At 53.8% G+C, this 26,983-nt stretch overlaps 2 protein-coding genes across 2 annotated transcripts; one reads left to right on the plus strand and one right to left on the minus strand.

Moving 5' to 3' along the window:
• Positions 1-7,651: 7,651 nt before the first annotated feature.
• On the minus strand, positions 7,652-14,766 carry MSANTD7 (Myb/SANT DNA binding domain containing 7). The gene is made up of 5 exons (XM_065415553.1): positions 14,723-14,766; positions 12,198-12,796; positions 11,413-11,503; positions 9,114-9,676; positions 7,652-8,228 (listed from the first exon to the last, which is right to left on the minus strand). The coding sequence occupies exons 4-5, from the start codon at positions 9,646-9,648 to the stop codon at positions 7,777-7,779; spliced, it is 987 nt and encodes a 328-aa protein (XP_065271625.1). The 5' UTR covers positions 9,649-9,676; positions 11,413-11,503; positions 12,198-12,796; positions 14,723-14,766; the 3' UTR covers positions 7,652-7,776.
• Positions 14,767-14,913: 147 nt separating this feature from the next.
• Positions 14,914-26,983, plus strand: LOC135887791 (zinc finger protein RFP-like). The gene is made up of 7 exons (XM_065415552.1): positions 14,914-15,347; positions 18,467-18,562; positions 19,527-19,757; positions 21,543-21,565; positions 24,289-24,404; positions 24,973-25,005; positions 25,698-26,983. The coding sequence occupies exons 1-7, from the start codon at positions 14,931-14,933 to the stop codon at positions 26,201-26,203; spliced, it is 1,422 nt and encodes a 473-aa protein (XP_065271624.1). The 5' UTR covers positions 14,914-14,930; the 3' UTR covers positions 26,204-26,983.

A 26,983-nucleotide genomic window follows, 5' to 3' on the forward strand; every position in this document is an offset into this window, starting at 1 on the left:
GGCAGAATTAAATAATTGAATAGTCGTTAGAGCAGGGGGACTGGACCCTGGGTCTCCCACCTCCCGTGGGGGCAGTGCCCGAACCACCAGACTACAGCCTCCAAACCACCAGGCTACAGCGTCATGCCCTCTCTCTGGCCCAATGGTTATTTAAGTATTTGTCTACAGTGAAACAGCTTCAGCAGGAGAGACTGAGGGAGCCCCGATCGGGGAGCCAGAAGTTAAGACATTCTCCTGAGAGGTGGGGGACCCCTCTCCAAATCCTCCCCCCCGCCGGGAAAGGGGGGATTTGAATCCTTCTTTCCCCTATCCTAGGTGAATGTTTGAACCACTGGCCTACAGATTATAAGGGAGCTGGTGCTACCTCCTCCGGTGGCTGGGGTTTGAATGGGACCCGCTCCAGCTTGTGGCCTCTGAGCACAGCTACTGGACTGAGCCCCACAGCGGAGATAGGTGTTTGCCCACCCAGGAGCAGCAGAAGCTTCCTAAAAGTGGGCGGGGCTACTGGCACCTGAACCGTGGCCACACACCCTCTGCCGCCCCTTCCCCTGAGGCCCTGCCCTTGCGCCACCCCTTCCTCTCAAGGCCCTGCTCCCACACTGCCTCTTCCCCCGAGCTCCCGCCCCCACGCCGTCCCTTCACCCAAGCTCCCGCCCCCACACTGCCCCTTCCCCTGAGGCCCTGCCCCTTCCTCATGAGGCCCCACCCTCATGCCACCCCTTCTCCCCAAGGCCCCACTCCTGTGCTGCCTCTTCCCCCCAAGACCCTGCCCCCAGCTCGCTCCTCTCTGCTCCCTCTCCCCCCATCACTTGCCCTTATGGCTGGTAAAAAGTGGGGGGCCATGGCCCCCTGACCCCCTCCTTCTGGCGCCCCTGCCTACCTAGCTTCCCCTGCTTTGTGGATCAATGTCTGGGTGCCTAGAGGAAGAAACTGAAGCAACTACGGAACTTGAACAGCGGAAATGTAGTTGCCAAGTAAATTTAGGCACCCGCAGGGTTAGACGGCAGCCAAAGAGGAATTGTGTGGAGCCTAAAACTGGGACTGAAGCACTTAAGGACCTTTGTGAGTCCAGGCTTTTGTTCCAAATTCACTGTCCTCCTTCCTGAAAGCCTCCACTGGCCAGTTTTCCTGCTCTGGTCCCCAGGGCCGGCTTTAGGAAGTGCGGGGCCCAATTCGAACATTTTCGGCGGGGCCCCGGCGGGGATGACTAAAAAAAAAAACATGTAAAAAAAAGCCTTTCATTTCTTAGCAACCAGTTCCCTATAAAAAGTTCTGATTTAAGGGATATGCCACAGTATGTATTTTTTGTACCAATAGGGTTACCATACGTCCAAAAAGAACCAAAAAGCCTGACATGTCCGGGAAAATACGGATGTATGTTAACCCTACCTAAAGTTCTTTTTTTAAAAGATGGGCCTGAACTAGAAATGAGCGCTGTTTCACATGTGTGGGTCCCCGCCACTCCCTGGGGGTGTGCTAGGGTGACCAGATGTCCTGATTTTATAGGGACAATCCCGATTTTGGGGTCTTTTTCTTATATAGGATCCTATTGCCCCCCACCCCCGTCCCGATTTTTCACACTTGCTGTCTGGTCACCCTAGGTGTGCACATGTGTGGGTCCCAGCTGCTCCCTGCCCCCCTCATTGAAGCAGGTGTGCAGGGTTACTGCACTGGGAACTGCAGGGCACCAGTGGACATGGGTCTGGCTGGAGGCAGGGCAGGGGCTGACTGGAGGTAGGGTCTGGCTGCAGGCAGGGCAAGGGGTGCGGGACTGGCTGGAGACAGGGGTGTGTGGGGCGGGCTGGCTGGCTTCAGGCAGGGCCGCAGGGGGGTGCGGCAGGGGTTGGCAGGGCTGGAGACAGAGGAGTGCGGGACTGTCTGGCTTCAGGCAGGGGGGTGCGGCAGGGGTTGGCTGGAAACAGGGCAGGGGGTGTGGGGCTGGCTACAGGCAGGGCAGGGGGTGCAGGGCTGGTGCGAGCGGTGGGGGGACTGGCTGGCTTCGGGCAGGGCCGCAGGGGGGTGCAGCAGGGGTTGTCTGGAGACAGGGCAGGGGGTGCAGCAGGGGCTGGGTGTGGGCAGGGGGTGCAGGGCTGGCTGTGGGCAGCGGCAGGGCAGGGGGGGCGGGGCTGGTGCGGGCAGAGGGTGCGGGTACAGCCCACCATGTACGGTAAGTGCCCCCTCCTCCTCCCTCCCCCACCGGGGTAGCAGCAGCAGCCTGGGATTCGGGGGCTATTTAAAGGGCCGAGGGCTCCCCTGCTTCCACCGCCCCAGCCCTTTAAATAGCCGAGGGAGCCCTGGGGAAGCGGTGGGGCTCCAGCAGCTATTTAAAGGGCCGGGGCGGTAGAAGCAACAGGAGCCCTGGACTTTTTAAATAGCCCCCACAGCCCCGCAGCCCTACCCCAGGGCTCCGGCAGTGGGGCTCTGGTGGCAATTTAAAGGGCCTGGGGCTCCAGCCCCTGCTGGTAGCCCCAGGCCCTTTAAATTGCCCCCTGGGGAAGCCAGGCCACCCAGGTACAGCACACCGGCTCTTGCTGGTACGCCGTACCGGGGCTTGGGCGCGGGGCCCTCTTAGGGGCGGGGCCCGATTCAGGGGAATTGGTTGAATTGGCCTAAAGCCGGCCCTGCTGGCCCCCATGCCATTCTGCTGGGCTTTCTCTGGCATCGGCTCACAGCCCCTGAGCAAATGCTCATGGGACCTTCCCATCTCTGCAGCCCGTCACCAGCTTGCCTCTCATCAGGGCATTGCTGATGGCGCCCACTGTAGAGCTTCTGTACTCAGTACTCCTCGGTGCTTTCTGCACTCTGGTGTGGAAGCGGATTTTTGTGTCAGCTTCATCCTTTGTAGATACACAATGAGCTTCAAAGTGGGCTAGGACCCACCCCCCAAGATCAGTGTTCTCTGTGGGTGGGAGCTGAAAACTATTCTCCATTTCTAGGGCCTCTGGTGGCTAATAAGCAGGGCCGGCTTTAGGCCAATTCCACCGATTCCCCGGAATCGGGCCCCGCGCCTAAGAGGGCCCCACTCCCCCGGCCGGAGCACGGCAAGCCCCGCGGCCCCGCTCCCCCGGCAGGAGCCCTGTGGCCCCGCTCCCCCGGCCGGAGCGCCGGCCCAAGCCCGGCAAGCCCCGCGGCCCCACTCCCCCAGCCGGAGTGCCGGCCCGAGCCCTGCAAGTCCCGTGGCGCCGCTCCCCGGTCAAAGCGCCGGCTGGAGCCCAGCAACCCAGTGGCCCCGCAACCCCGGCCGGAGCGCGGCAATCCGAAGTGCCGCTGAAGACTCGGAGCGCCGCCCGGTGAGTACAAGCCCCAAGAATCGGGCCTCGCACTTGCTAATCAGGGCCGGCTCCAGGGTTTTTGCTGCCCCAAGCAGCCCCCCCCCCAAAAGCCACGATCGCGATCTGCAGCACTTTGGCGGGAGGTCCTTCACTCCGAGCCGGAGAGAGGGACCCTCCGCTGAATTGCCGCCAAATACCTGGACGTGCCGCCCCCCTCCGGAGTGGCCGCCCCAAGCACCTGCTTACTAAGCTGGTGCCTGGAGCCGGCTGCTAATAAGGCCAGTTTCCTGGCACTGCTCTTTGTATCTGCATCCACTGGAGGGGGAGGAGGGAGGACCGTTCTGGGTGCAGGGAATGGCCAATAGGAGGGAAATAGTGGGGCTGAGAGAAGTGAAAGAGAAATCTCTGCTGGTTTTGTAACACTGACAGTCACAAACCCCACTTGTCGGCAGGTGGAATCGAAGCTGGGGCTTTTGGATCTTAGTGCATTAGCCACTACTGCATGAGCCTCAAGCCCTATGGCCCTTAGCTAATTCTGTAGAGCAGACTCATTAATCTCTCTCCCTCTCTTCCCCGTCCCCCTCCCCCCCCCCCCCCCCTCCCCCCCCGCCAATGATCACCTACAGGAGGTGATCATGTGGCTCAGGGTTATTAGAGTGTCCTTGGCTCTGAGTCCACACTCTGTAATCTGTGCCTGTTTCTTAAGTGAAACGTGAAGTTTGCAATCGCCAGGATGTAAGGTAATTAAGTTAATTCACTTACTATTTATTAATTTTAGAAATGTGCAGGAGGTCAGGCTAAATCACTGGTTTTCAAACTTTTTGTATTGGTGACCCCTTTCACACAGCAAGTCTTGGAATGTGGCTTATTCATTAAAAACAGGGGTGGGGTCATTTACTTTAATGGGGGCTCAGGGCTGCCCCACGGAGCTGATAGCTCACGACCCCCCATGTAACCACCTTGCAACCCCCTAAGGGGTCACGACCCCCAGTTTGAGAACCCCTGGGCTAGATGATCATGATGGTCCCTTCTGGCCTTTGAGTCTATGACTCATCTTCAGGGGGAGGAGAACGGAACAATAAGAATCCTTGCATAGATTTTTAGATGCACAATCATCGTTAGCCTTAAATGCTTGGCTCTTCAGACATGGTTTTTTAAATAAATTCTTCAAAAGACCACCTTTATCTAAAAAGCACATTTTAATTACTATAGTAAAAAAACTTACTTCCAAAGTCTTCCTGTCCTTTCTGTCCATCCATTTCTCCCTTCACCCCCCTCCCCCCCCGGCCCATTGAAGGAAGCAACAGCCCTTTGCTTCCAGATAGCTGGAGAAAGAGTTTCCCTTTCTTTACTTCTGACTATCTAATGAACTAGTTTTAAGCAAAATCAGTACCTTAGTAAGATATAAAATCCTTTGTTATGCCTAAAATCTTTGGAAACATATTTTTTAAAGTTGGTGACATTTCATAAACATGTGTATTGTTATGGAGATCACACACAGTAAATTAGTGTTCCCTTTTTCTAAAAGCAATGAACACACTAAACCTCTGTGACTGATTAATTTAAAATAATGTCTGTTTCAGTGAGTTAAATATGTAGTAATCTGGAATGATTATTTTATGAAGGCTTAAGAGTACATTTAAAATATAAAATCAGCTTAGAAATACTGATTAAGAAAATGTAAAACAGAGAAGAACTGCATCATGTATTCCATAATATTTAATGTTGTATTCAGCAAGACAGCTGACTCGCCCTTACTACAAAGTTTTTGCAAATAAATGTCTGACAAACTTCAGGGCATATCAAAAAACCTGTGACTGACATTTTTTATTCCCAAGTTTAGTGCTTTTAATTAGGTACCTTTTGCATGTCAATTCTGCGTGAGGGAGAGGGTACAGGGGTCTCTGCGGGGAACTGTGACTCTCCACCACGTGAGGTGGGCTGGGCATCTTGTTATTCTTTCTGCCTTGTCCCTCCAGCCTGCCCCCCCACCCCCCGGGCTGCAAGCTTAGGCTGCTGTCGGGCATAGGGGCACCAGTTTATAAGGACGGCCCTGGGGGTGCCAAAAAGCGGTGCCCTGGCTCGCCAGGGAGGAGCCACCTTCCGGAGGCACCGGAGATCCAGAGCGTCGGCGGCGAGCCCCAGCCATGGAGGAGCCGGCGCAGCGCAGCTGTGCCCCCCACCCCTCCTGCCCAGGCTGCGGCCTGGCACCCCCCCGGGGGGCTCCTGCAGGCTGCAGCAGATGCATGCGGGCAGAGGCCCCCGTGCCCCCCCCCCGGCTTCCTCCTCGCCACGCTCGGGCTCTGCGGCTCCTGGGGATGTGAGCCGCCACCGGGGCGCGGGGCCCTGAGCCTGCTCCGGGAGGGGCAGCGGCGGCTCACACTCCCAGGAGCCGCAGAGCCCGAGCGTGGCGAGGGGAGTGCCGGGGGGGGGGCGGGGGCGCACGGGGGCCTCTGCCCACATGCATCTACTGCAGGAGCCCCCAGAAGGCAGTTCCTCCCTGCCGAGCTGCTGCAGCGGCCCAAGCCCGGCAAAGCCAGTGAGTGGACTCAGGGCGGGGGCTGCCGGGGGTGGGGAGGGCTCACGGGGGGGGCTGTGCATCCTCCAGGGGAGTTCAGGGGGTGGGTAGGGGGGAACCTGGTCTGGGGAGCAGCCCCTGGGCACGGCTGGCCCCTGGGATCTATAAAGGCCGTTGGGATTTGCCCCTCAATGAACCGATGTACCGGGGGGGGGGGGGGTGTGCACAAGGTGGCAGTTTCGCCTAGGGTGCAAAATATCCTTGCACCAGCCCTGGATATCACCCTTGAAATTGGGCCAGTCTCCTTTGTTGGGAGTCTTGTCTTCTTTTCAGTGTCTTAGTTGCTTGCAGCATAGGTGGAGGCAGGAGAAGGGTGAAGCATGGGCCTGCTCTGTTCTGTTTTATACCCTCAATCCCATGTGCTGGGGAACACAAGTCCAGGCATGTCTGGGGGCATTGCTGAGTCTCCAGGCAAAGTTGAGCAATTCCCCTGGTGTGGCCTCATGCAGGTGAGTCATTGAATTGTAGCTTCCTTGCTGGGCAATGGTTGTTGATGGGTTGTTTGAAACCCCGCCTGGGTGTTGGTCACTTTCCTTGCTGTTGCCTCTGGGGAGCTAATATCTGGCAGATTCCCTAATATACAGCATGTTTTAGTGACCATCATACAACACAATTCTCATAACTTCCTCTGCATTAATGATACACATATATGGATAGAGAAATGACTTTCAGCAGGTCATAACCTTTCTCCTGATACATATAAAGCATGCCTTGTAAGGTAAGATCACAATTATATGAAAATGAGGAATATGGGGGTTACAGTACACTCCCCCAAGGTATAGAATGTAACAGTTATTTTTCGTAAAAGTCAGGGACAGGTCACAGGTGTCCGTGTATTTTTGTTTATTGCCCGTGACTTTTACTAAAAAGAACCGCGACAGAATCTTAACTTCTGTTATCACTGCCTGCTGTGTGCTTCATAATTTCTGTGGAGCAAAGGGAGAGACGTTTCCACAGGGGTGGGGGCAAGGCGGCGGATCAGCAGTCTGCTAATTTTGAGCAGCCAGCTACCGGGGCTATCAGGAGCTCAGCGGGGAGCAACGCGGCTCAGGGTGGCTTTGAAAATCCATTTGATTAATAACCCACGGTAATAGGTGTTGCTTTTCTGCACTGTGCCTGCCAATAGTCTGAACCTTGCTTTGACGGCTGTGTGTGTAGTAATGTAACCTTGGAAATACACCTCTTACTTTGCTCTGAAAATGACTCCCAGCCCCCACCTGCTGCAACCACTAGAGCCCCCTCCCTTGCTACAGCTGGGGAGACCACCCCACACTCCACTCAGCCCCTGGCCCCTCCAAAGGCATTGCCAGTGAGGGGGAAACCGATGCCCGGGGAATGGGCTGAGACCCTATAATGCAGGGGTTCTCAAACTGGGGGTTGGGACCCCTCAGGGGGGTCTTACGATTATTACATGGGGGTTCGTGAGCAGTCAGCCTCCACCCTAAACCCCGCTTTGCCTCCAGTATTTATAATGGTGTTAAATATATAAAAAAGTGTTTTTAATTTATAAGGGGGGGGGGGGGGAAATCGCACTCAGAGGCTTGCTATGTGAAAGAGGTCACCAGTACTAAAGTTTGAGAACCACTGCTATAATGCATTCCTCATAGGGGCCACTCCAGTGGCTGCTGTGAGCGTGGGGGTAGTGTGGGCTAATGCTTAGAGCAAGAAGGGGATGGGAGCCAGGATTCTTGGGTTCTATCTACAGGTCTGGCTCTGTGTGACCTTGTTCACCCCCCGTTGAGTGCCTCAGTTTCCCTCCCCCTTCACTTCGAAGTCATAAAGATGGTTTCGTTTTCAAGAAATGGACTTTTATTGCACACAGAAACATGTGCCACAGAGGTAAACCTTGGAAACCGCAGGGGAATATACAACTGGGAGGGGGAATGCACATTCACCTTCTGTTTAAAAGTGCACAGGCCTGGCCTGTCACACGTCAGTGTATGGGCGGCTGGGATTCCATTCACCCTCCCCGGGGATCGAGTGGAAGGGATACTGCATCGGGCCCCTACGCCAAGTGGAATGTGTGCGAGGGGGGGAGGGGAAGTAGGGCGATGTTAGAGTGCTGTTCTGGAGGGGCTGCAGAGGGAGTAGAGACTTAAAGTATCGCTCCTGAAGGTCAAGCAGACGCCTCAAAATGTCTGTTTGTTCCTTCAGAATCCCCAGCACCTCCTGCTGCATGGCACGCTCAGTTTCCTTGGCTTGCGCCCTGCTCATAACATCCATTTTTTCCGAGACAGCGGTCCTTGGCTCGGTGTCCGCCCTCCCAGAGGCGTTCAATGTCTCATGCAGCGTGTCGGTGCGTGTTCTCTTTGGCCTTTGTCTTATCTGGAAGAGGCCCGCCGACAGTGTGGAGGAAGAGCCCCAGGCCGCACTCCTGGCTGTAAAACCACAAAGGAACCATTTCAGTGCAGATGCAGGGTCCAGGGCAGACTTCCTGCATAAAAATCACTCCCTTGAATCCCCGCAAATGTACAGCAGAACATTTGCATTTCTGCAAGGTGTTCATTGGACTGGTTTGCCGTCTTAGCCATGGGGAGTACGGCCCGGGGGCAGGGGCGTTGGGGCTTCTTCAGAAGTGGGGGTGGGGGAACACAGACCCCTGCCACCCAAATTACAGCCATGTTAAACAGTGGGTGGCCATGCCTCCTGCCCCGATTCCAGCGCCCCTTCCCCATTGTGCCCCTGGGTTCTGGCGCCCCGTCCAGTGATGGGGGTAGGACAAGCTATCACAAGGCAGTGATATCACAAGGGGGTGGATGGAAGAGGAGGGAGAGAAGGGAAACAGGCACTAGTGTTTGCGGTTCGAGCAATTGAAATGAATACTAGCACCATCTCCCATAGGTGACCCTAGCTGATACCACGCTCCTGAGGGTAACAGAGGCGGAAAGGGAACAGCTGCTGCATGCGTTCAGGTATGGACTGGGTCCTTATGCTGCTATCCTGTGTACTGAGATGATGCCTGCCGAATCAATACTGGAGTGGCGCAGGAAAGTGTCCTACCGTGGTGGAAGAAATAAGGCAGCCCTCCCCAGAAACCTTCAACGGATTGCAGACTACCTCCAGGAAAGTTTCCTGAAGATCTCTATGGAGGATTCCTGGGACATCCCTGTGTACATAAACAATCTCTTTCGCAGGGCATCCTCTGCCTAGCTGGTCCGGGCACTGAGAAGCAGACAGCCACTCTACCTCCACTGATTATTTCAATAAAAAATAGCAAATAAGAACATGTGTCCCCACAATATTAATGCTAAGTGTGTACTCACCAGAGGTACCCTCCCCAGCATCACGGTCAGCCATGCTGCAGTGCTGCAACTGGCTGGACTGCTCCGGGGTTACAAACAGCTCCTGGCTCCCAGGGACAATGGATCCCCCGCTCGCCTGTCTCCAATTCGTCTCCTCCTCTTCCTCATCCAGCAGCTCCGACTCACCACTGCCTGCGGTGCCCTGGGACTCTGACTCCTCCGAGGACTCCAGGCGGCTCTTGGGGGTGGTGTCATCGCAGAGGATAGCACGCAGCTCTTTGTAAAAGGGACACGTCTGTGCTGCACCAGAGCGACCGTTCGCCTCCCTTGCCTTCTGGTACGCGAGCCGCAGCTCCTTTGCTTTCACACGACACTGCAGCAGGTCCCTCTGGTAGCCCTTCTCCACCATGTCCCGAGAGATCTTCTCATAGACAGCCGCATTTCTACGGCTGGATTGAAGCTTTGCCTGCACAGCCTCTTCTCCCCACAGGCCAAGGAGATCCAACACCTCCCGCCTACTCCAGGCAGGAGAGCGTTTGGAGCGTGGACCCCGCATGCTCAGCTGGGCAGGCGAGCTCTCCACTCTGAACAAACAAGACATGGGAAATTCTAAAGCTCCCGGTCCTTTAACAGGGGAGGGGTACCTGTGTACCCGGCTGCTGGGCAGCGGAGTTAAGAACGCTGACCGGAGCTGTCACCGCTGAGCATTGTGGGACAACTCCCGGAGGCCACTTAAGCCGCCGGCATCGACTTCATTAAGCGCTATGCTTCTCGCGGAGGCAGGGTAATAAAGTTGACGTAGCGGGCGAGTTACGTTGGCAGGAGGGACCTGGTAGTGTAGACGTGTACACAGTTAGGGCGACATAGGCTGCCTTACGTTGACCTAACTCTGTAGCGTAGGCCAGGCCACAGGCAGGAAGTTCAAGCCTGAAGCTGAGCCGAGGAGTGTGTGATGGGGCTGGGAAGGGCCCAGGGAGCCTCTCTGATAGCCAGGGACTGACCATAATGCAGCCTTGGCCATGATCCCACTTCCTCATCACTCTGGCCACCTGCAGGGCCGGATTAACCTTGTGTGGGTCCGGCTCCAAACGTATTTGTGGGCTCCCATGGAGGCAATGGAGCATGGCACAGGGAGGTCAGTCCACAGAGCGAGGGGCCAGACAGGGGCAATGGGCCATGGCATGGCAGGGGCGGCCCTGCTCCACCCAATCCAGTGCAAGAGCACTATTTACAAACCGGCAGTTGTCAGATGCACAGTGGCCCGCCCGGCCCTGTGCTTCCAGCATGTCCCTTCCCCTCGGGAGCGGGCCCATGCCATGCCACACAGCCCCCCACCCAACACAAATACCCCCACCGACCCCCCCTATGCCAAGAGCCCCCCTGGACCCACTATGCCCAGCACCCCCCCCAGGTCCCCATCACAAATGCACAGCACCCTGCACACCACCCCTGCCCAGCACAGCCCCACCACAACTGCCCAGCACCCCACACAGAACCCCCACTCCCTAGTGCCCCAACACACACAGATCTTCAGACCCCCCCAGATTCCCCAGAGACCCACTTCCCCATGCCCTGCCTCCCGGACGCACTCACCGGCCCTGCTGGGAGGCGACTGTGTCTGCCGGGCTGAGCTGGCAGCGCAGCCAGGGCTGGTCCCAGTGTTGGGAATCGCTCCGGCTCCTCAGGCGTGGCGCAATTGCCCCGACCGGGCTCCCTCAGGACCCACTTGCCTGGAGGGGCCCAGCCAAGCCCCCCACACTGCCCGAGACTGGCCAGGCTTCTGCACCAGTCCCAGGCGGCTCAGCTCCAGGGAGACAGGTGGGGCCCCACAGGTGGTGGGAAGCGGACTGCCCGGAGCCGGAGGTGCACTGCGGTCCAGCCAGGGGGCTAAGAGGAGCCGGCGGGTGGGGCCAGGGGTGGAGAGGAGCCCTGGGCCAGAGGAGAAGAGCAAGTGGTGGGGTGGGGTGGGGGGGAGCCAGCAGGCTGGCAGGGTCTCAGGGCTCAGTGCAAGCAGAGCAGGCCAGGGCCCCTTCTGAGCATGGGCCCGGCTCCATGGTGCCACTGGAAACCAGAGACTGGCCACCTGCTGCTGGATTCGATCAGCGTCTGTCCTGCCCCAGGGCTGCCCAGAGCTCCTGGGGAATCTGCCCCAGCCCCAGAGCCAGGCAAGGAGTCCCAGTCCCACTCCAGCCACAGAGGGGAACAGAGACAGACACACACGATTCCCAACCAGCAGCACACGGCCCCAGAGAGACACACAAACCTCCCACACTGACATTCATCCCCACGGCCCTGCTGGGTAACAACACTGGGCACCTACCAGGTACTCTGGGCTTCTCCTTTCTCTAGTCAGTTTCAATCCCAGGAGCTTTTCTCTCCCTTCCTTCCTGCAGTCGGGTCTGGAATTGTTCCTGGGCAAAGGGACATGGGAGGTGCGGGGTAGGGTGTTAATTTTTTTCCTTTAGAGCATGAGGCTCAATGATCCTCCCCTCCCCCAACAATAACGCTGCTGCACGGATTTAGCTTTCCAGTTTATTTAACCCAGCAGCAGGCCGGGAGAGCACCCACATGGCAACTCACAGGCCAGGCCATGGAAGGTGCAGGAACTGGGGGAGAACCCCCGGTCACAGAGGGGAGCTAGTTTATCTTAGGAATGCAAGCTGGGTCCAGGCCTCCAATGTACAAAGCCTAGTGCCTCCCTATGTAGCAGTGGCCTCTCAGCGTGCTTGGTAGAGATCTCTTTCCTACAACTCTGCTCCCATATTGCTGATTGCTAGTAAAACAGAGGGAGGCAGGTTTGCTCCAAAAATTCATCATCAATTATTCCTAAGGTTGAGGGCCAAGATCAGTATCTTAAGAGTTGAGGGCCAAGATCAGTAACTTAACCTAATGATCCTGATAAGATCATTGTAATTAACAATTAACAACCAATAACGTGGCAGAAAATATGGAGTTCAGGTGAAAGGAACCCCAACATCTGGAAATTCACAAGTAAGGTGCCAGACTCCACGAGGTCTGTCTGAACTGCTGAGCTTTGGCCTCTGAAATCTAGGTTTGGAAAAAAGCCACCGGTACAAATATTGTTAGTGGGCAAATATTTCCTACCTTGTCCTCCTGGGCAGCCTCCTCTGTGGGAACCACCCTGTGAGATCTGGCTCGGAGCCTTGGCTCTATCACACACCACACAGATGGGGGTTTGGTCCACTTCACAGAAGAGTTTCTGGGCCTCCTGGTGTCTCTCACACACTCACTCGTCCTGAGCCTTTGGCTGCCGGTAAACTCAGCCCTCTGGCTACTCGATAACTCTCGCCAGTTCCCTGCTGGGCTGCAGGTTTCTCTGCTGGGCAGTTTCTCTGCACTGGGGGCAGGAGAAGTTTGTATTTAATTCCCCCCAGCACTGGCTGATGCAGGCCCGGAAGAAGTTGTGCCCGCAGTGGACAGACACCGGCTCTTGGAAATACTCCAGGCAGATGGAACAAGAAGCTTCCTCCCGGAGACTTTCGGCAGTGCAGGGCTCTCTGCAGGCAATGGATCCCGCCGGGAAAGGGGTAACAACGTTAGTTTGAATTTACAGCCCTCTGGCAGAGGAACACAGGATGGAATTGGGTGTTTCCCTTCCTGGATCTGTCTCATTGGCTGAGCCGCGTCTGTGACTTCTCCCAGCCCCTGGGGGATCTGGTGAGAAATGTGAAATCCTCTGTGTGCTGGGGACAGTGTTAAACTCAGGTTAATAGGACATTTACATTGGAAATAAAGTCAGACAGAGAGATTTTGTTCCCTTAGGGGAACACAGACTTTAAAGGCATAGTCACTCTTTGAAAATAAATAAATAAATTGAATTCAGTTATTTGACTCCCAAATCACCACATAAGAACAGCCACAATGGCTCAGACAAGGTCCATGAAGCCCAGTGTCCTTCTGACAGTGGTAGGGTGACCATGTGACTGGTTTTTGATTGGAACACACGGTCGAAAAGGGATCCTGGCAGCTCCAGTCAGCACTGCTGACCAGGCTGTTTACTGTCCAGCTGGCGGCGCCACACAGCGGGGCTGGCAAGGTTCCCTGCTAGCCTCCATGACGTGCGGCTCCTGGGAAGCAGCTGGCATGTCCTCACTCCGGCTCCTACGCATAGGGGCAGCCAGGGGGCTCCGCACGTTGCCCCCCGCCCCAAGCACCGCCCTCCCACACTTCGAACTCCCCAGCCCAGAGCCTCTTCCTGCACCCCAAATCCCTCATCCCCAGCCCCACATCAGAGCCTGGCACTCCCAGCCGGAGCCCTTACCCCCTGCCTCCCAACCCCCTGCCCCAGCCTGGAGCCCCCTCCTGCACTCTGAACCCCTCATTTCTGGCCCACCCCAGAACCCACACCCCCAGCCCAGAGCCTGTATCTTCTCTCACACCCCAACCCCCTGCCTCAGTCCGGAGCCCCCTCCTGCATCCCAAACCCCTCATCCCTGGCCCCACCCCAAGCCCGCACCCCCAGCCCGAGCCCTCGCCCACTCTCGCACCCCAACCCCTTGCCTCAGCCTGGAGCCCCTTCCCTCACTCTGAACTCCTCATTTCTGTCCCCACCCTGGAGCCCGCACCCCCAGCTGGAACCTGCACTCCAGCCCCCGGAGCCAGCCGGGTGAAAATGAGCAAGTGAGTGAGAGTGGGGAGAGCTAGTGACCGGGGGTGGGGGATGGAGTGAGCGGGGCGTGAGGCCTCAGAGAAGGGGCAGGGCATGGGCGGGGTCTTGGAGGAGGGGTGGGGCAGGGGTGGGGCAAGGGTGTTCAGTTTTGTGCGAGTAGAAAGTTGGCAACCCTAGACAGTGGCTGATGCCAGGTGCCTCAGAGGGAATGAACAGAACAGGTAATCATCACGTCACGTGAGCCATCCCCTGTCACCCATTCCCAGCTTCCGGCAAACCTGGCTGAGTGGGAGCCATTTAATCAGCACGGAGGCAGGAATCTCCTGGTTTCCATACAGGGCGCAGCAGGAGGCATGGGGCAGGATGGTCCGGGAGATCAGAGGCTGCTAGGAGCGAGCAGGCTCCAGCAGAGAGGCCTGGGAGTACGGGTACGTCTGCACCGCACTGAAAGATCTGTGGCCTGTCTGTGGCTGGCCTGGCTTAGCTGCCTCGGGTTTGCAGGGCTCTAAAATATCAGTGTGGACATTGGGGCTCAGGCTGCAGGGTCTGCGGCTGCCCGCACAGTTCTTACCATGGCCCGGCTGTGGCTCCAAGGCCCTGCTTCAGACACAAGATTCTGGCTGATGTATCTTTACCAATGGCCCACTAGACCCTTCCTTGCTGCTTTCAGGAAGAGTGGCTGGCAGAATATGGATCATATCATACATTCAGGGCTTTGGAGCGGAGCCCGGAGCTGGAGCGCGGAGCAGCTCCGGAGCAGTGGAGCTGCAGGTTTTTGCCTGGAGCTGGAGCGGAGCCGGAGCACAGCTCCAAAGCCCTGGATACATTAATACATTTAACACATGCTACATTATTAACATTCTTTTATTTTTTATTCTAAATTATACAAAATACAAACATAAAATCCTCCTACTACACGCTGCAGTGGCACACTGTGGACGCGTCCTCAGCTGCCAGAACAGAATTTGACCAAGCTTCGTAGTGTTGTGTGTAGACCAACCTCAGTCCTATTGACGCGGCTTGTCACACGGCGATTTCATACTGTGTCCTGCCCAGAGACGGGGGGAATTTCCCCTCCCCAGGGACTGCAACTCCTCACAGCTCAGAAAATGAAGGAGCTTCAGCAAGGGAACCGCCCAGTTGCTGACCAAGGCTGAAGAGATTGTAAAGTGAAACTAACCTTTTCATTCTCCCCCTGGCAGGCAGCCATGGCAGCCCCGGATCCTGTGGAGTGTTTGCAAAAAGAAGTTTCTTGTTCCATCTGTCTGGATTATTTTACTGACCCGGTGTCTATCGATTGTGGACACAACTTCTGCCGCGACTGCATCAGGCAGTGCTCGAAGAAATCGGAGGCCAAACTCTCCTGCCCTCAGTGCAGAGGCACGGCCCTGAAGAGAAAATTCAGGCCCAGCCGGGAGTTAGCAAATGTGGCTGAAATAGCCAAACGGCTGAGTTGCCAGGCTGCCCAAGGGGCAGGAAGGGAGAGGGTGTGTGAGACCCACCAGGAGGGTCTGAAACTGTTCTGTGAGGAGGATCAAAGCCCCATCTGTCTGATCTGCAGAGAGTCCCGCGCTCACAGATTTCACACTGTGGCTCCCATAGAGGAAGCTATCCAGGATTACAAGGTAAGAAACTACAGTTTAGCGCCATTTTTGTACCAGCTTTTTTTTTTTTTAATCCTTATTCTTTTCTCTATTTCAAAGGACACAGAGCAGGAGTCAGATAATCTCTCACATACACGAATCTGTAGAGGGAAAGTGACCACACCTCCCTTAGATTAATAGAGGATATTGTGAAGGCCAAGACTATAACAGGGTTCAAAAAGAACTAGATATGATCATGGAAGACAGGTCCATCAATGGCTATTAACCAGGATGGGCAGGGATGGTGTCCCTAGCCTCTGTTTGCCAGAAGCTGGGAATGGGTGACAGGGGATGGATCACTTGATGATTGCCTGTTCTGTTCATTCCCTCTGAAGTACCTGGCATTGGCCACTGTCGGAAGACAGGATACTGGGCTAGATGGACCTTTGGTCTGACCCAGTATGGCCATTCTTGTATGGCCAGAAGAGACCAGTATGATCATTTTGTCTGCCTTCCTGTATAAAACTGGCCATAGAACTTTGCCCAGTTACCCCTGTGTCGAACCGAGTGACCTGTGTTTAGCTAAAGCACAACTTCCAGAAAGGCATGCAGTTATGATCAGAAAACTTCAGGAGTTGGAGAAACTCTGCCACTTCCCTGGCTACTCACCCTCACTGTTAACATTTTGTGTCTTATTTGTCATTTGAAATGATCTGTCTTTAATTTCCAGCTATTTGTTCTTGTTGCATTATCACCCAATCCACTAGATGAAAGAGTCCTTTAGTACCTGGTATTTTTTCCCCCTTTGAAGGTATTTATGCACTAATCAAGTCACCTTTCAATAGTCATGATAAAATAATCAGATTGAAATCCTTAAATCTCTCGTTGTAATGGCTGGTCTACACTGAAAACTTACACTGACATAGTTACATCTCTCAGGGATGTGAAAAATCCCCCTAGCCCTAGTGTAGACAGTGCTACCCCACTTCTTTGCTCAACCTAGCTACCGCCTCTTGGGGCGGTGAATTAACTACGACCAGAGAACCTCTCCCATGGCTGTAGTGAGTGTCTACACTGAAGTGCTACAGCAGCCACTGTAGCGGTTCAAGTGTAGACATAGCCCTAAGTCGTTATTTCCAGCCCTTCAGTCATGTTTGTGCCTCTTTACTGCACCCTCTCCGATTTTTCATCGTTCTTGTAAAAAAGTGGACCCTGGAATGGGAGGCAGTATTCCAGGATCAGCCTCACCGTGAACATATACACAGGTAAAAAAATATACAAACTAGTCATGACTCCACTGTTTATATATCCAGGGATCATATCAGCCTCCACATCGCAGTGGGAACACATGTTGAACTGTTTGTCCACACTGACCTCTAAATTCATTACAGCAGTGGTCCCCAAACTTCTGAGGGTCATGCCCCCCTAACCCCTGTCCACGTTCCCCTGGCTCCCCCCCCGAGCCAGGACCGGGAGCAGGGCTGCGGCTCCAGGCCGGGAAGGGAGGGCAGACAGGGGTAAGGGGGTTGAGGCTGGGACCGGAGCTGGGGTGGGTCGGGGCTGGGCCAAGGCTGGGGGCAGGTGCGGGAGCAGACCCGCAGCCGAGCTGAGATGGGGTCCAGCAGCCGGGCCCGCAGCCAGGTATGGCTCCGCTCCCGGCCTTGCCCCCAGCCTCGGCCCCGGCCCTGGGGCCGGGAGCGGAGCTGCACTGAGGCTGGGGATGGGACTAGGAGTGGGGCCGGAAGCCGGGCACACGGAGCAGAGCTGGGGGCGGGGAGGGGTTGGGTGGCGCTCCTTCCCTGCCCCCTGTGGGATCTGGCCTGGGTCCCATTGTGGCCCCCCCCCGGACGTTCCTCCACAACCCCCTCGGGGGGCATGCGCCACAGTTTCGGGACCTCTGCATCACAGGGTCACTGCTTTCCAGGATACAGTCTCTCCTTCTGTAGGTCTGGCCTGCATTCCTCGTTCTTAGATGTATAACTTTGAATTTGATTGTAATATACATTTAACTTATCAAATGATCCAGATCGCTCTATATGACTGCCCTATCTTCTTCATTATCTACCACTCCATTAATCTTCACATCATCCGCACATGTAGTCAGCATTGATTTTATATTCACTTCCTGGTCATTGATAAAAATATTGAATAGTTTTAGGTCTTGCACCGATCCCTGCAGAACGCCCCAGTTCAGTAATGGTTCCCTATTGAAAACTATTTTTTGAGGCAGGTCAGGCAGTCCTTAATCCATTTAACATGGGCTCTGTTGACACTGTATAGTGTTGATTGCATTATCACCCCACATTCTGATTAAAAGTCAAATGCCTTCCAGAAGTGTAAGTATAGTACATCTGTACAGTCAACAATTAAACTTGTAATCTCATTGAAAAAAAATTGAATCAGGTTTGACGACCTGTTTTCCGTAAAACCATGTTGACTGGCATTAATTGTATTCACATTGAATCCCATATCAGTTTTTCCAGCATTGTGCCTGGAATTGATAGGCTAACCAGCCTAAAATTACCTAGATCATCTGATTGCCCTTTCTGATTACTGGCATGACATTAGAACGCTTCCAGTCTTCTGGAATTTCCCTACTGTTCCAAGAGTTATTAAAAATGAACACCAGCTAGCCGGAGATCTCCTCAGCTAGTTCCTTTGGAGTTAGTTATCTGGGAACGCTGATTTAAAAATGTTTATCCCTCCTAGATGTTTTCTAACATCCCCCTTGGTTGCAAATGGGCTGGGAAATACTTCATCATCCTCACGTGTGGAATGGATCATCCTGCTTCTTCCCAAGCTCAGACCAGAAATATTTATGGAACACTTCTGCCTTTTCTGCATTGTTCTTAGCAGGTTTATCATGATCATGATGTAGTGATGTGCCAATACCATTGTTAGGGGGTTTGTTTGTTTTTTCTGATATGCTTAAAAAACTCCTCCTTGTTGTCCTTAGCCATGCCAGTTGTGATTTTTTTCCCCCCCTGATGTCTCTGGCCTCCCTTATCAATTTTCCACACTTCATTACTTCAAATTCATATTGATTACTATCTACTTCCCCTTTCCCCCTTTTGTTATGTATTGTTCTAAGAAAATCAATCACAGAAGAAAATAGCCCCCCTTCCCCAGTGAAATCTCATCCAGAGCATTTCCCCCCCAAGGAACAAATCCAGATGCAATTGCAGACTCTGAAAGAAGAGAGAAGAAAGCTCCTGGGGTTTAAAGTGACTGGAGAGAGGAGAAGCCAGGAATATCTGGTAGGTGCCCATTGTTATTACCCAGCAGGGACATGGGCGTGGGTCTCTCTCTCACTGGGTCAGCCTCACTCTTTGACCAGTAGAGTGAACAATAAAAATCAAAAGATGCTCAGGTTGCTAGATCAGCACCTAAAGCAAAACACACAGGAGTCACTGGGAAGAAGAAATCAAACAGCCACAAGCTAGGCTGTTCCCGATCTCTTGCACGGAGCTATAACCCTGGCAGTTACTTCACCGGAATGGCCCTGTGCCAAAATAATGCAGACTTGCTCCAAACGCAAAATCGGTGGCCACAAACTAGGGGTGGAAAGTGCAAAGCACAGTCTAAAGCAGCATTTCTCAAACTGGGGATCCCGACCCAAAAGGGGGTTGCAAGACTATTGTGGGGGAGTCATGAGGGCGGCGGCTGCTGGCCAGGCGCCCAGCTCTGAAGGCAGCGCTGCCACCAGCAGCAGCGCAGAAGTAAAGATGGCCTGGTATGGGGGGGCTGGGTTGTCACTGCCTGAAGTATTTTCAAAGGGGGTCCCAGAAAAAAAAGTTTGAGAACCCCTGGTCTAAACCCAGAGAGGATGGGCTGAGCAGGCAACGGGACAGAGAGAGACACTTTCTACTCCAGTGGACTAAATATAAGGAAGCGAGAGACAGATATTGCCTCAAAAGTATGAGCAACCATAGAAGGTTTCTCAGCCAAACATGATGAGGATAAATTGTGTGTGACCCTGGGAGGAAGGGAAGAGACATCAGCGATAGCAACTGGCCACTGGGTCACGAGCTTCCTAACTCTGAGGAGCGTTAAGCGCTGGGAGAGGTTAACTTGGGTGGTTGTAGAATCCTTGACCTTGGAGGTTTTTAAGGACAGTTAAAGTCACCCTCCTGTACATTCAGGGCCCAGTTATATGTCCCCTGAATCTCTATGTTCTTGACCTGCCTTTCCTTTCCCTTTGTTTTAATCTGTTCATTACAGGAACAGACGAAAACCCAGAGGTGCAAGATCGTGTCTGAATTTGAGCAGCTGCGCCATCTACTGGAGGAACAAGAGCGGCTCCTGCTGGCCCGGCTGGCAGAGCTGGAGAAGGAGATTGTGAACTGGCAGAATGGGAGTGTCGCCAAACTCTCGGAGGAGATTTCCCATCTCAGTGAGCTGATCAGTGAGTTAGAGAAGAAGTATCAGCAGCCAGTGAGTGAATTCCTGCAGGTGAGACCTCCGTTCTAGGCAAGAACTGGAGCCTAGGAAACTCCGTATCTGATTTATGGTATTTCATTCAAATATGTTGATTTTTTTACTTCACATTTTGTCATGATGTTGAGATCCTGGGCGAGCATGGGCAGCAGGGATAATAGGCTAGAGGAGGCTCTGCCTCCCCTGGTGCTGCCGCGGTTGCAGGGTTTGGCGGCAAAGTTTTTGCTTTATTATGCCCCATTTAGGTTCCGGGGCGGCTGAGGAGGTGGTATGTGCTATTTAGCTTCCTGGGTTCCTCAGTAATCTTCCTGGACTCCAAAGGGATTGTCACCTTGGCCTGGATACACTCAGTGTTGCAACACCTGGCTTTTCGGCCCCTTGAAAATCACTGGCGTCCACAAAGCCGGGTTAGCCGCGGTGGCTCCCTATTCAATGCATGCTCGGTAGGGAGCTGCCTCAGCCAGCCGATGGGAGATGCTGATGAGAGGGATGTGCGCTAAGCCCAGAGTTAGAAGCCTAAACCTGGGATGCAGGGAGGCTCCTAGCTCTGCTTGGGAGCCACAAACAGGACCTGCTCTCCTCACTTAGGCATTTCTTGCGAGAAGGGCTTAGGCCAGGGGTTCTCAAACTTCATTGTACTGCAACCCGCTGCTGACAACAAAAATTACTACATGACCCCAGGAGGCGGGACCAAAGCCCGAGCCCTGCTGCCCTGGGTGTGGGGGCCTGCAACTTGAGCCAGGCGGTGGGGCTCAGGCCTCGGCTTTGGCCCCAGGCCCCAGCAAGTCTAACACCAGCCCTGGAGACCCCATTCAAATGGGGTTGCGACCCACAGTTTGAGAATCACTGGCTTAGGCACCTGCTTAACGCCAGACAAAATGGCTGGGTGAGGGGATGAAGCAGGCTCTGCCTCAGAAACCTGTAACGTAGTGGTTAGTGTACTTGCTTAGGCTGTGGGTGACCCCAGTTCAAGTCCTGCTCTGGTGAGCAGGGTGTCTGCCCCCTCTTAGGTGAGTGCCTGCCCTAGAGGATGGACTGCGGTGGGTCTTGCTGCTTGAAGCCATCTTTGTGCTTTATTTACATATTAATTAGACCAGAGACAGAATGAGAATCACCCTCCAGTGCAGTGAGGCCTCTTCCCCTTCCTCTGACCCCATCCCTGGGTCTTGTACTTACCTGATCGGGCCCTATGGGAAAGCTTGGAATAGGAGCCGCTCTTCTCCCCTGGTTCATGGATCGGACTGGGGCTTGGACGTGACGTAGGTGCCTGGACACCGGATGCTGCCTGCCAGAAGCTTGGGGGACTTGTACAGTGAAAATGTAGGTGCAGTGTGAGGCTGGTATCCTCATTTCACACATGAGGCACGGAAAGATGAAGTAAAGCTCGCCAAAGCCACAGAGGAAGGAGCTGGGCCAGCAGCTGAACCCGGATCTAAGTCTGCCCCGGGCCATTAAGCACAAGGGTAGTCACTCTGTGTTAGGCAATAAAGGTCTATCGGTTGGACAGCAGGTGTGCCAGCCGGGCACACCAGCAGCGCTGCTGCGTTCAGATCCTCATGTGGCCAGATCCCGACCTCTGGGGGCCTGCTGATTGATCAATTCGTTATTTCATAATAACTGATTTGTGCTTAAAAGGGGCAGTGGCAGGAAGGTGCGAAATTAACAAAGCACTGATGCTCACCAAATAGAGCGGAGGGTCATAGGGATAAAATGCATGGAAAGGTGCAAAGACCCTTCGTTGTTCATTCTGGTTGTTATTGCTGTGAGACTGAGCTCTCTGTATCTCTCTCTCCCCTGTAGGACATCAGAAGCACCTTGAACAGGTATGTGGCTCCTTCTCCCTCCCACTTGACTGTGTGGGAAGCTCGCCCCACAACTCAACAGCAAAGCACATGGGAGAGGGGCACAGTTCAGCTTCTCCTCTCTAGCTGGCGATGACTGGCTGATTCTGATCCCCGAAGGAAGCACGATTCAATTTGATTATATATACTGTGGCAAATTGCCGGCACTACTATGATGGGTCTCGCGCTTTCTCTTTGCGGGGGGCGGTTCAGGGCGCCGTTTCTTGCCCCTGGACTGGGATATTAACTGCCCCACTACTGTCCTAGAGGAGGGGAGTGGAGAGGGAGGGACCCGGGCCCGCCCTCTCCTCCGGGTCCCAGCCCAGGGGCCCTAGGGATAGCGGTAAACCACTTGAACTAGCGATTCCTTCCCCTGGGCTACTTCCCTCTCCTGCCCTTCAGCTTGTGGGGGCTTCCTGCCCTCCTTCTGCACAAGCCAGGTGTCCCTTTACCTAGGGTCTTGGTCTTCTTAGCCCACTGCAGCACTTCTCCAAACTTTCCTCTGCTTCCCTCCAAACTGCTCTCTGCTCCAACACCAATCCACTCTGCTTCAACTCCTCCAAACTGCTCTCTGCTCCAACACCAATCCACTCTGCTTCAACTCCTCCAAACTGCTCTCTGCTCCAACACCAAACCACTCTGCTTCAACTCCTCCAAACTGCTCTCTGCTCCAACACCAATCCACTCTGCTTCAACTCCTCCAAACTGCTCTCTGCTCCAACACCAATCCACTCTGCTTCAACTCCTCCAAACTGCTCTCTGCTCCAACACCAATCCACTCTGCTTCAACTCCTCCAAACTGCTCTCTGCTCCAACACCAAACCACTCTGCTTCAACTCCTCCAAACTGCTCTCTGCTCCAACACCAATCCACTCTGCTTCAACTCCTCCAAACTGCTCTCTGCTCCAACACCAATCCTCTCTGCTTCAACTCCTCCAAACTGCTCTCTGCTCCAACACCAATCCACTCTGCTTCAACTCCTCCAAACTGCTCTCTGCTCCAACACCAATCCACTCTGCTTCAACTCCTCCAAACTGCTCTCTGCTCCAACACCAATCCACTCTGCTTCAACTCCTCCAAACTGCTGTCTGCTCCAACACCAGTCCACTCTGCTTCAACTCCTTCCCTTGTCTGATTGAAGCAGGGGGGTTTTATCAGGTGACTGGTTTCAGGTGCTCTAATTGGCTTCAGGTGCTTTAATTGACTTCAGGTGCTCTAATTAATCTATAGCAAACTTTCTTCCCTCTACAGGGAATAAGGCTCCCTTCTAACCCTCTCCTACTGCCCTCTGGCCATGCTGTATCACAATACTAAGGGGCCATACTGCAGTCACGAGGTATGGTTTTTGCTCCTAGCCGGCCTACAGCTCACGTACTGAGAGCAACCAACCTTCAGCGGCATGTGCTTTCGCACAGGCAGTATAAACCCACTCAGAACCTTGGGTCATTACTCACCTATGCTGAAGCATGTTCTGCCACGGCTTTACAGTCCGGTACCTGAGCTTGCTCGGGTACGTTAACTGGCATTGCAATCCAGGGCCGGCTTTAGGAAGTGTGGTGCCCGATTCGAATACCTGGCGGCAGTCCGGGTCTTCGGCGGCACTTCGGTGGCGGGTCCTTCACTCGCTTCGGGTCTTCCGCGGCACTGAAGGACCTGCCACTGAAATGCAGCTGAAGACCCGGAGCGAGTGAAGGACCCGCCGCCGACGTGCCGCCGAAGACCCGGACCGCCACCGGGTGAGTAAAAAAATTAAAAAGGCGCCTAAGTTAGGCGCTCTTCTTTAGGGCATGGGGCCCTCTTAGGCGCAGGGCCCGATTCAGGGGAATCGGCCTTAAGCCGGCCCTGTTGCAATCACATCCCAGGATTGCAGTATAAGCCATACCCTGAATAAATAAAGCCCTGTCTCCCTAGCTCAGCCTGTGGGGCAGAGTCACCTTTGGTATAGAAATCTCCCACTGCTGAACAAACCCCCAGGGTAGATTCCATTTCTACTAGACTATAGAATTAATCATCCTAGGGAAAGGACTCGTCCGTCATCTGAATGTGTGTATTGAGTAACTTGGATACCTGAGGGACTGACACATCTGGCAGTGGGCTTTGGGTTTTTTCACCTCTGTGTCACGGGTTAGGACCCTGGCCAGATCAGCCATGATCAAAAATCTTCCCCACCCGATGAATCTTTGGGGAGTTCTTGCTGGAGTCTTTGGGGAGTTCCAGCATGCCCTTCCCCCCCAGTGTGGAGTGGTGATGCCTCAGTTTCTCCACATGATCTTCAGCCCGCTTCCCCTGTAGAGGTGGCTTAGCCCTCCAGCCAAGACACTTGTTCAACCCCTTCCAGGGTAACAGAGTCCTCTGGTCAAAATCCAACAGAAACACCAGACAAAAGAATCATTAGCCCAGCTGGGGTCTGCTTCCAACCTCCTTCCTAGCAGGCAGGCTCCTATCTGCAAGGGCCTGTCTCAACACCCAGAACATGTGCCTAGGCTTCAATCAAACCAATAATCCAGTAGAGGCCTGCTCTCCTGCCATGGGCTCTGGGCAGCTGCCATCCCCAGACAGCATTAATTTCAACTGGAGTTATGCACCTATCCCTAACCCTAACCCTAACCCTGGCTGCTTAGTCCAGCAGCATTCACTGGCGTGAAAGTCACGTTACAAGCCCATAAAATAAAGAACAATCAATAAAAAAGCCTGTCTTCCTCCAGGTGCAAGGTGGGGGACTTCCAGCAGCCACTGGAGATTTTTCCAGACGTGGAAAAGAGACTCAGCAATTTCTCTCAAAAAAATATTGTTCTGAAGGAGACACTGAGGAAATTCAAAGGTACCAAGGGGGCGCAAATCCAGACGTGTGTCTGTGACGGGGAGGATTTAGGCACTAGGCAATTGGCTGCTAAGGGAAAGCCCAGCTAAATAACAGTAAAGGAATATATCATCATCCCTGAAGTAGGGATAGGGTTTCGAGAGGTGTATATAATTGTGTTCTCATAGATGGATTTGCTCATCTATCTTAATTACTGAGGAGCGCGATATACTGGGGATGACATCAGTTCTACCTAACACAAAGGGATCAAATCATATTCTTGATTCTATTTTATTTCAAACTGCCTAGGAATTCGCAGGAGGTGAAACTCACCCCTCTGCAGAGACCCAATGGTCCATCGTCTCTCACTTGAATTGTATTATGGAGATTCAAGAGGTGCATAGATCTTGGCCTGGCCCTTCTGTAGGGGGATGAATTCACGCTCCGTCCACCTTAATTTCTCTCTGTCTGGATAGCTCTGTCCCATCCCCTCCATTTGTTTCCCATCATTAAAGTCCTGTTAGACTGGTGAATTGCAGAAATCTTCTCCTAAAGATAACACCACGACATGCCTCTCTCCTCCCTCTAGATTCTCTGCCGTCTGAATTGGAGGTGGAATGGGGTGAGTGTCTGGAAAACAGCTGGAAAAGTGACTTGTGTCAGGGATATTTCCCTACTGAGAAGACCATGAGAGTTGTGGCTCGGGCTTTGCTTGCAGAAGAAGTTTCTGAGGTCGGACAAAGTAGCCTCTTGGCAATGAAGGAGGAGCTTTACAGGAAAGGGGGAAGGCCTTTAGCACCCCAGTATTAGTAATCCTTTAACTGCTGTTATCCCATGGGAGTGAGAAGGGGGCTGCCGGGCCATATGGAGACTGGCCAGCTCCCATCGCCACTGAAAAACAGCTTTGCTAAAAATTGGAAAATTTGGAAGTTGTTTCGATTTCTCGTGTCTCAAAATTCCACCCTGCCCCTGGGCTAGGGAGAGGAGTCTTGAGTTGGTGCCTTTTCCATTCCCCGTGGGCTGGGGTGACCACCTGGGCTCTTTGGTACAAACAAGAGGCCTCTGCTCTCATTCGGGGCCACTGATTCCAACCCTCCAGGGTCATTCCATGTACACTGGGGTTTGCGTTCTCCCTTTGGCTGCCTTCCGGGTGAGTACAGGATGTCTCTTCAGCAGGCAGCATGATTCTCTTGTCTCTCTCTACTGCTAGGAGTGTCCCAGCCAGGACGGGGCTGCTGGGGAGTGTGAGAAATGGTCCCAGCCTCCCCCAGGGCTGAGCTCTGCCCCTAACGTTCTGATTCTCTCTCCCCGCAGCGAATGTGACTCTGGATCCGGACACGGCGAATCCCCACCTCGTCCTGACCGAGGACCGGAAAAGCGTACGGTGGGAGGACACGCCTCAGGATCTGCCCGACAATCCTGAGAGATTTGATACGTACTGCTGCGTGCTGGGCCGGGAGGGATTCACCTCGGGGAGGAACGACTGGGAAGTGCTCCTGGGGCAGCAGGGATTCTGGACTGTCGGGATCGCCCAAGAATCTGTGTGGAGAAAGGGATGGATCAGTCTGGACCCCGCCCAGGGGATCTGGGCTGTGGGGCTCTGTGGGGGACAGTACCGGGCTTACCCCGACACCCTGCTTCCTCTGAGTAGGAGGCCTGGGAGGATCCGAGTTTCTCTGGACTATGAAAGGGGGCAGGTGGCTTTTTTTGATGTTGATAACGAGGCCCCGATCTTCACTTTCCATCCTGCCTCTTTCAATGGGGAGAGAATCCTCCCTTTCTTCTGGGTCTGGGAATCCCAGCTCACGCTGTGTCCCTGAGCTATGGGCTAGTCTATCCCAGTGTGGACCATGAACCGGGCTCCTCTGGCCTCTGACAAGCCCAGCTCTATGATCCTGGAAACTGACGTGTATTTCTGAGGTGTCAAAACCAGGAAGAGAGTGAAGCGGTCGGGCTAGAGAAGCAATGGGCATGGCCTAGCCTGTGTGTCCTCATCCTCCGTTCTTGGGGAGGATTGTAGGTGTCGGAAGGGTGAGCAAATTAGAAATTCTGTAGCAAGTTCTCTGGATTTTGTAGCCCCTGGGCGAAATTTCATGGGAGCTCCAGCTAATTGTTTCCTATGGAGTATTTGACTTGAAGTGAAATGGGGTATTTATTTTGGCACTGAATTGGGTTTATTTTACTCTGTTCCCACACAGTCAGTTTCCGGGCTCCCATTCATGTGTTTATTGACATTGTTGGGAGAAGGAGAATCTGAACGCTTTGGCTGCTGGTTAGTACTAATAGGGCCTTTAAGGATGTTTGGGACTGTGGATGTTTCTGCTAAAAGCAATTGGCAGTCAAAGGGTTAACAATGTCGACAAATGAAATCGCCCTCTTTAGGTTTCAGAGTTAAACCCGTTGACTTCAATGATGTACTCCACATTTCTCAAGGCTGTGTGGTAAGAATGGGTGAGGGACAACAAGATGGGTCCTGAAGGATGGACCTGGAAAGAGGTGGAGAAAATTTTATGGACTTTTATAGTGTTATTGTTTTAGCAAGTGGATTCTGTGTCTTTATGATCCACCAGATGATTGTATTAAAGTGTCTTGATTGCTCC

This window comes from Emys orbicularis, chromosome 13, assembly GCF_028017835.1.
Source record: "Emys orbicularis isolate rEmyOrb1 chromosome 13, rEmyOrb1.hap1, whole genome shotgun sequence".
NCBI lineage: Eukaryota > Metazoa > Chordata > Testudines > Emydidae > Emys > Emys orbicularis.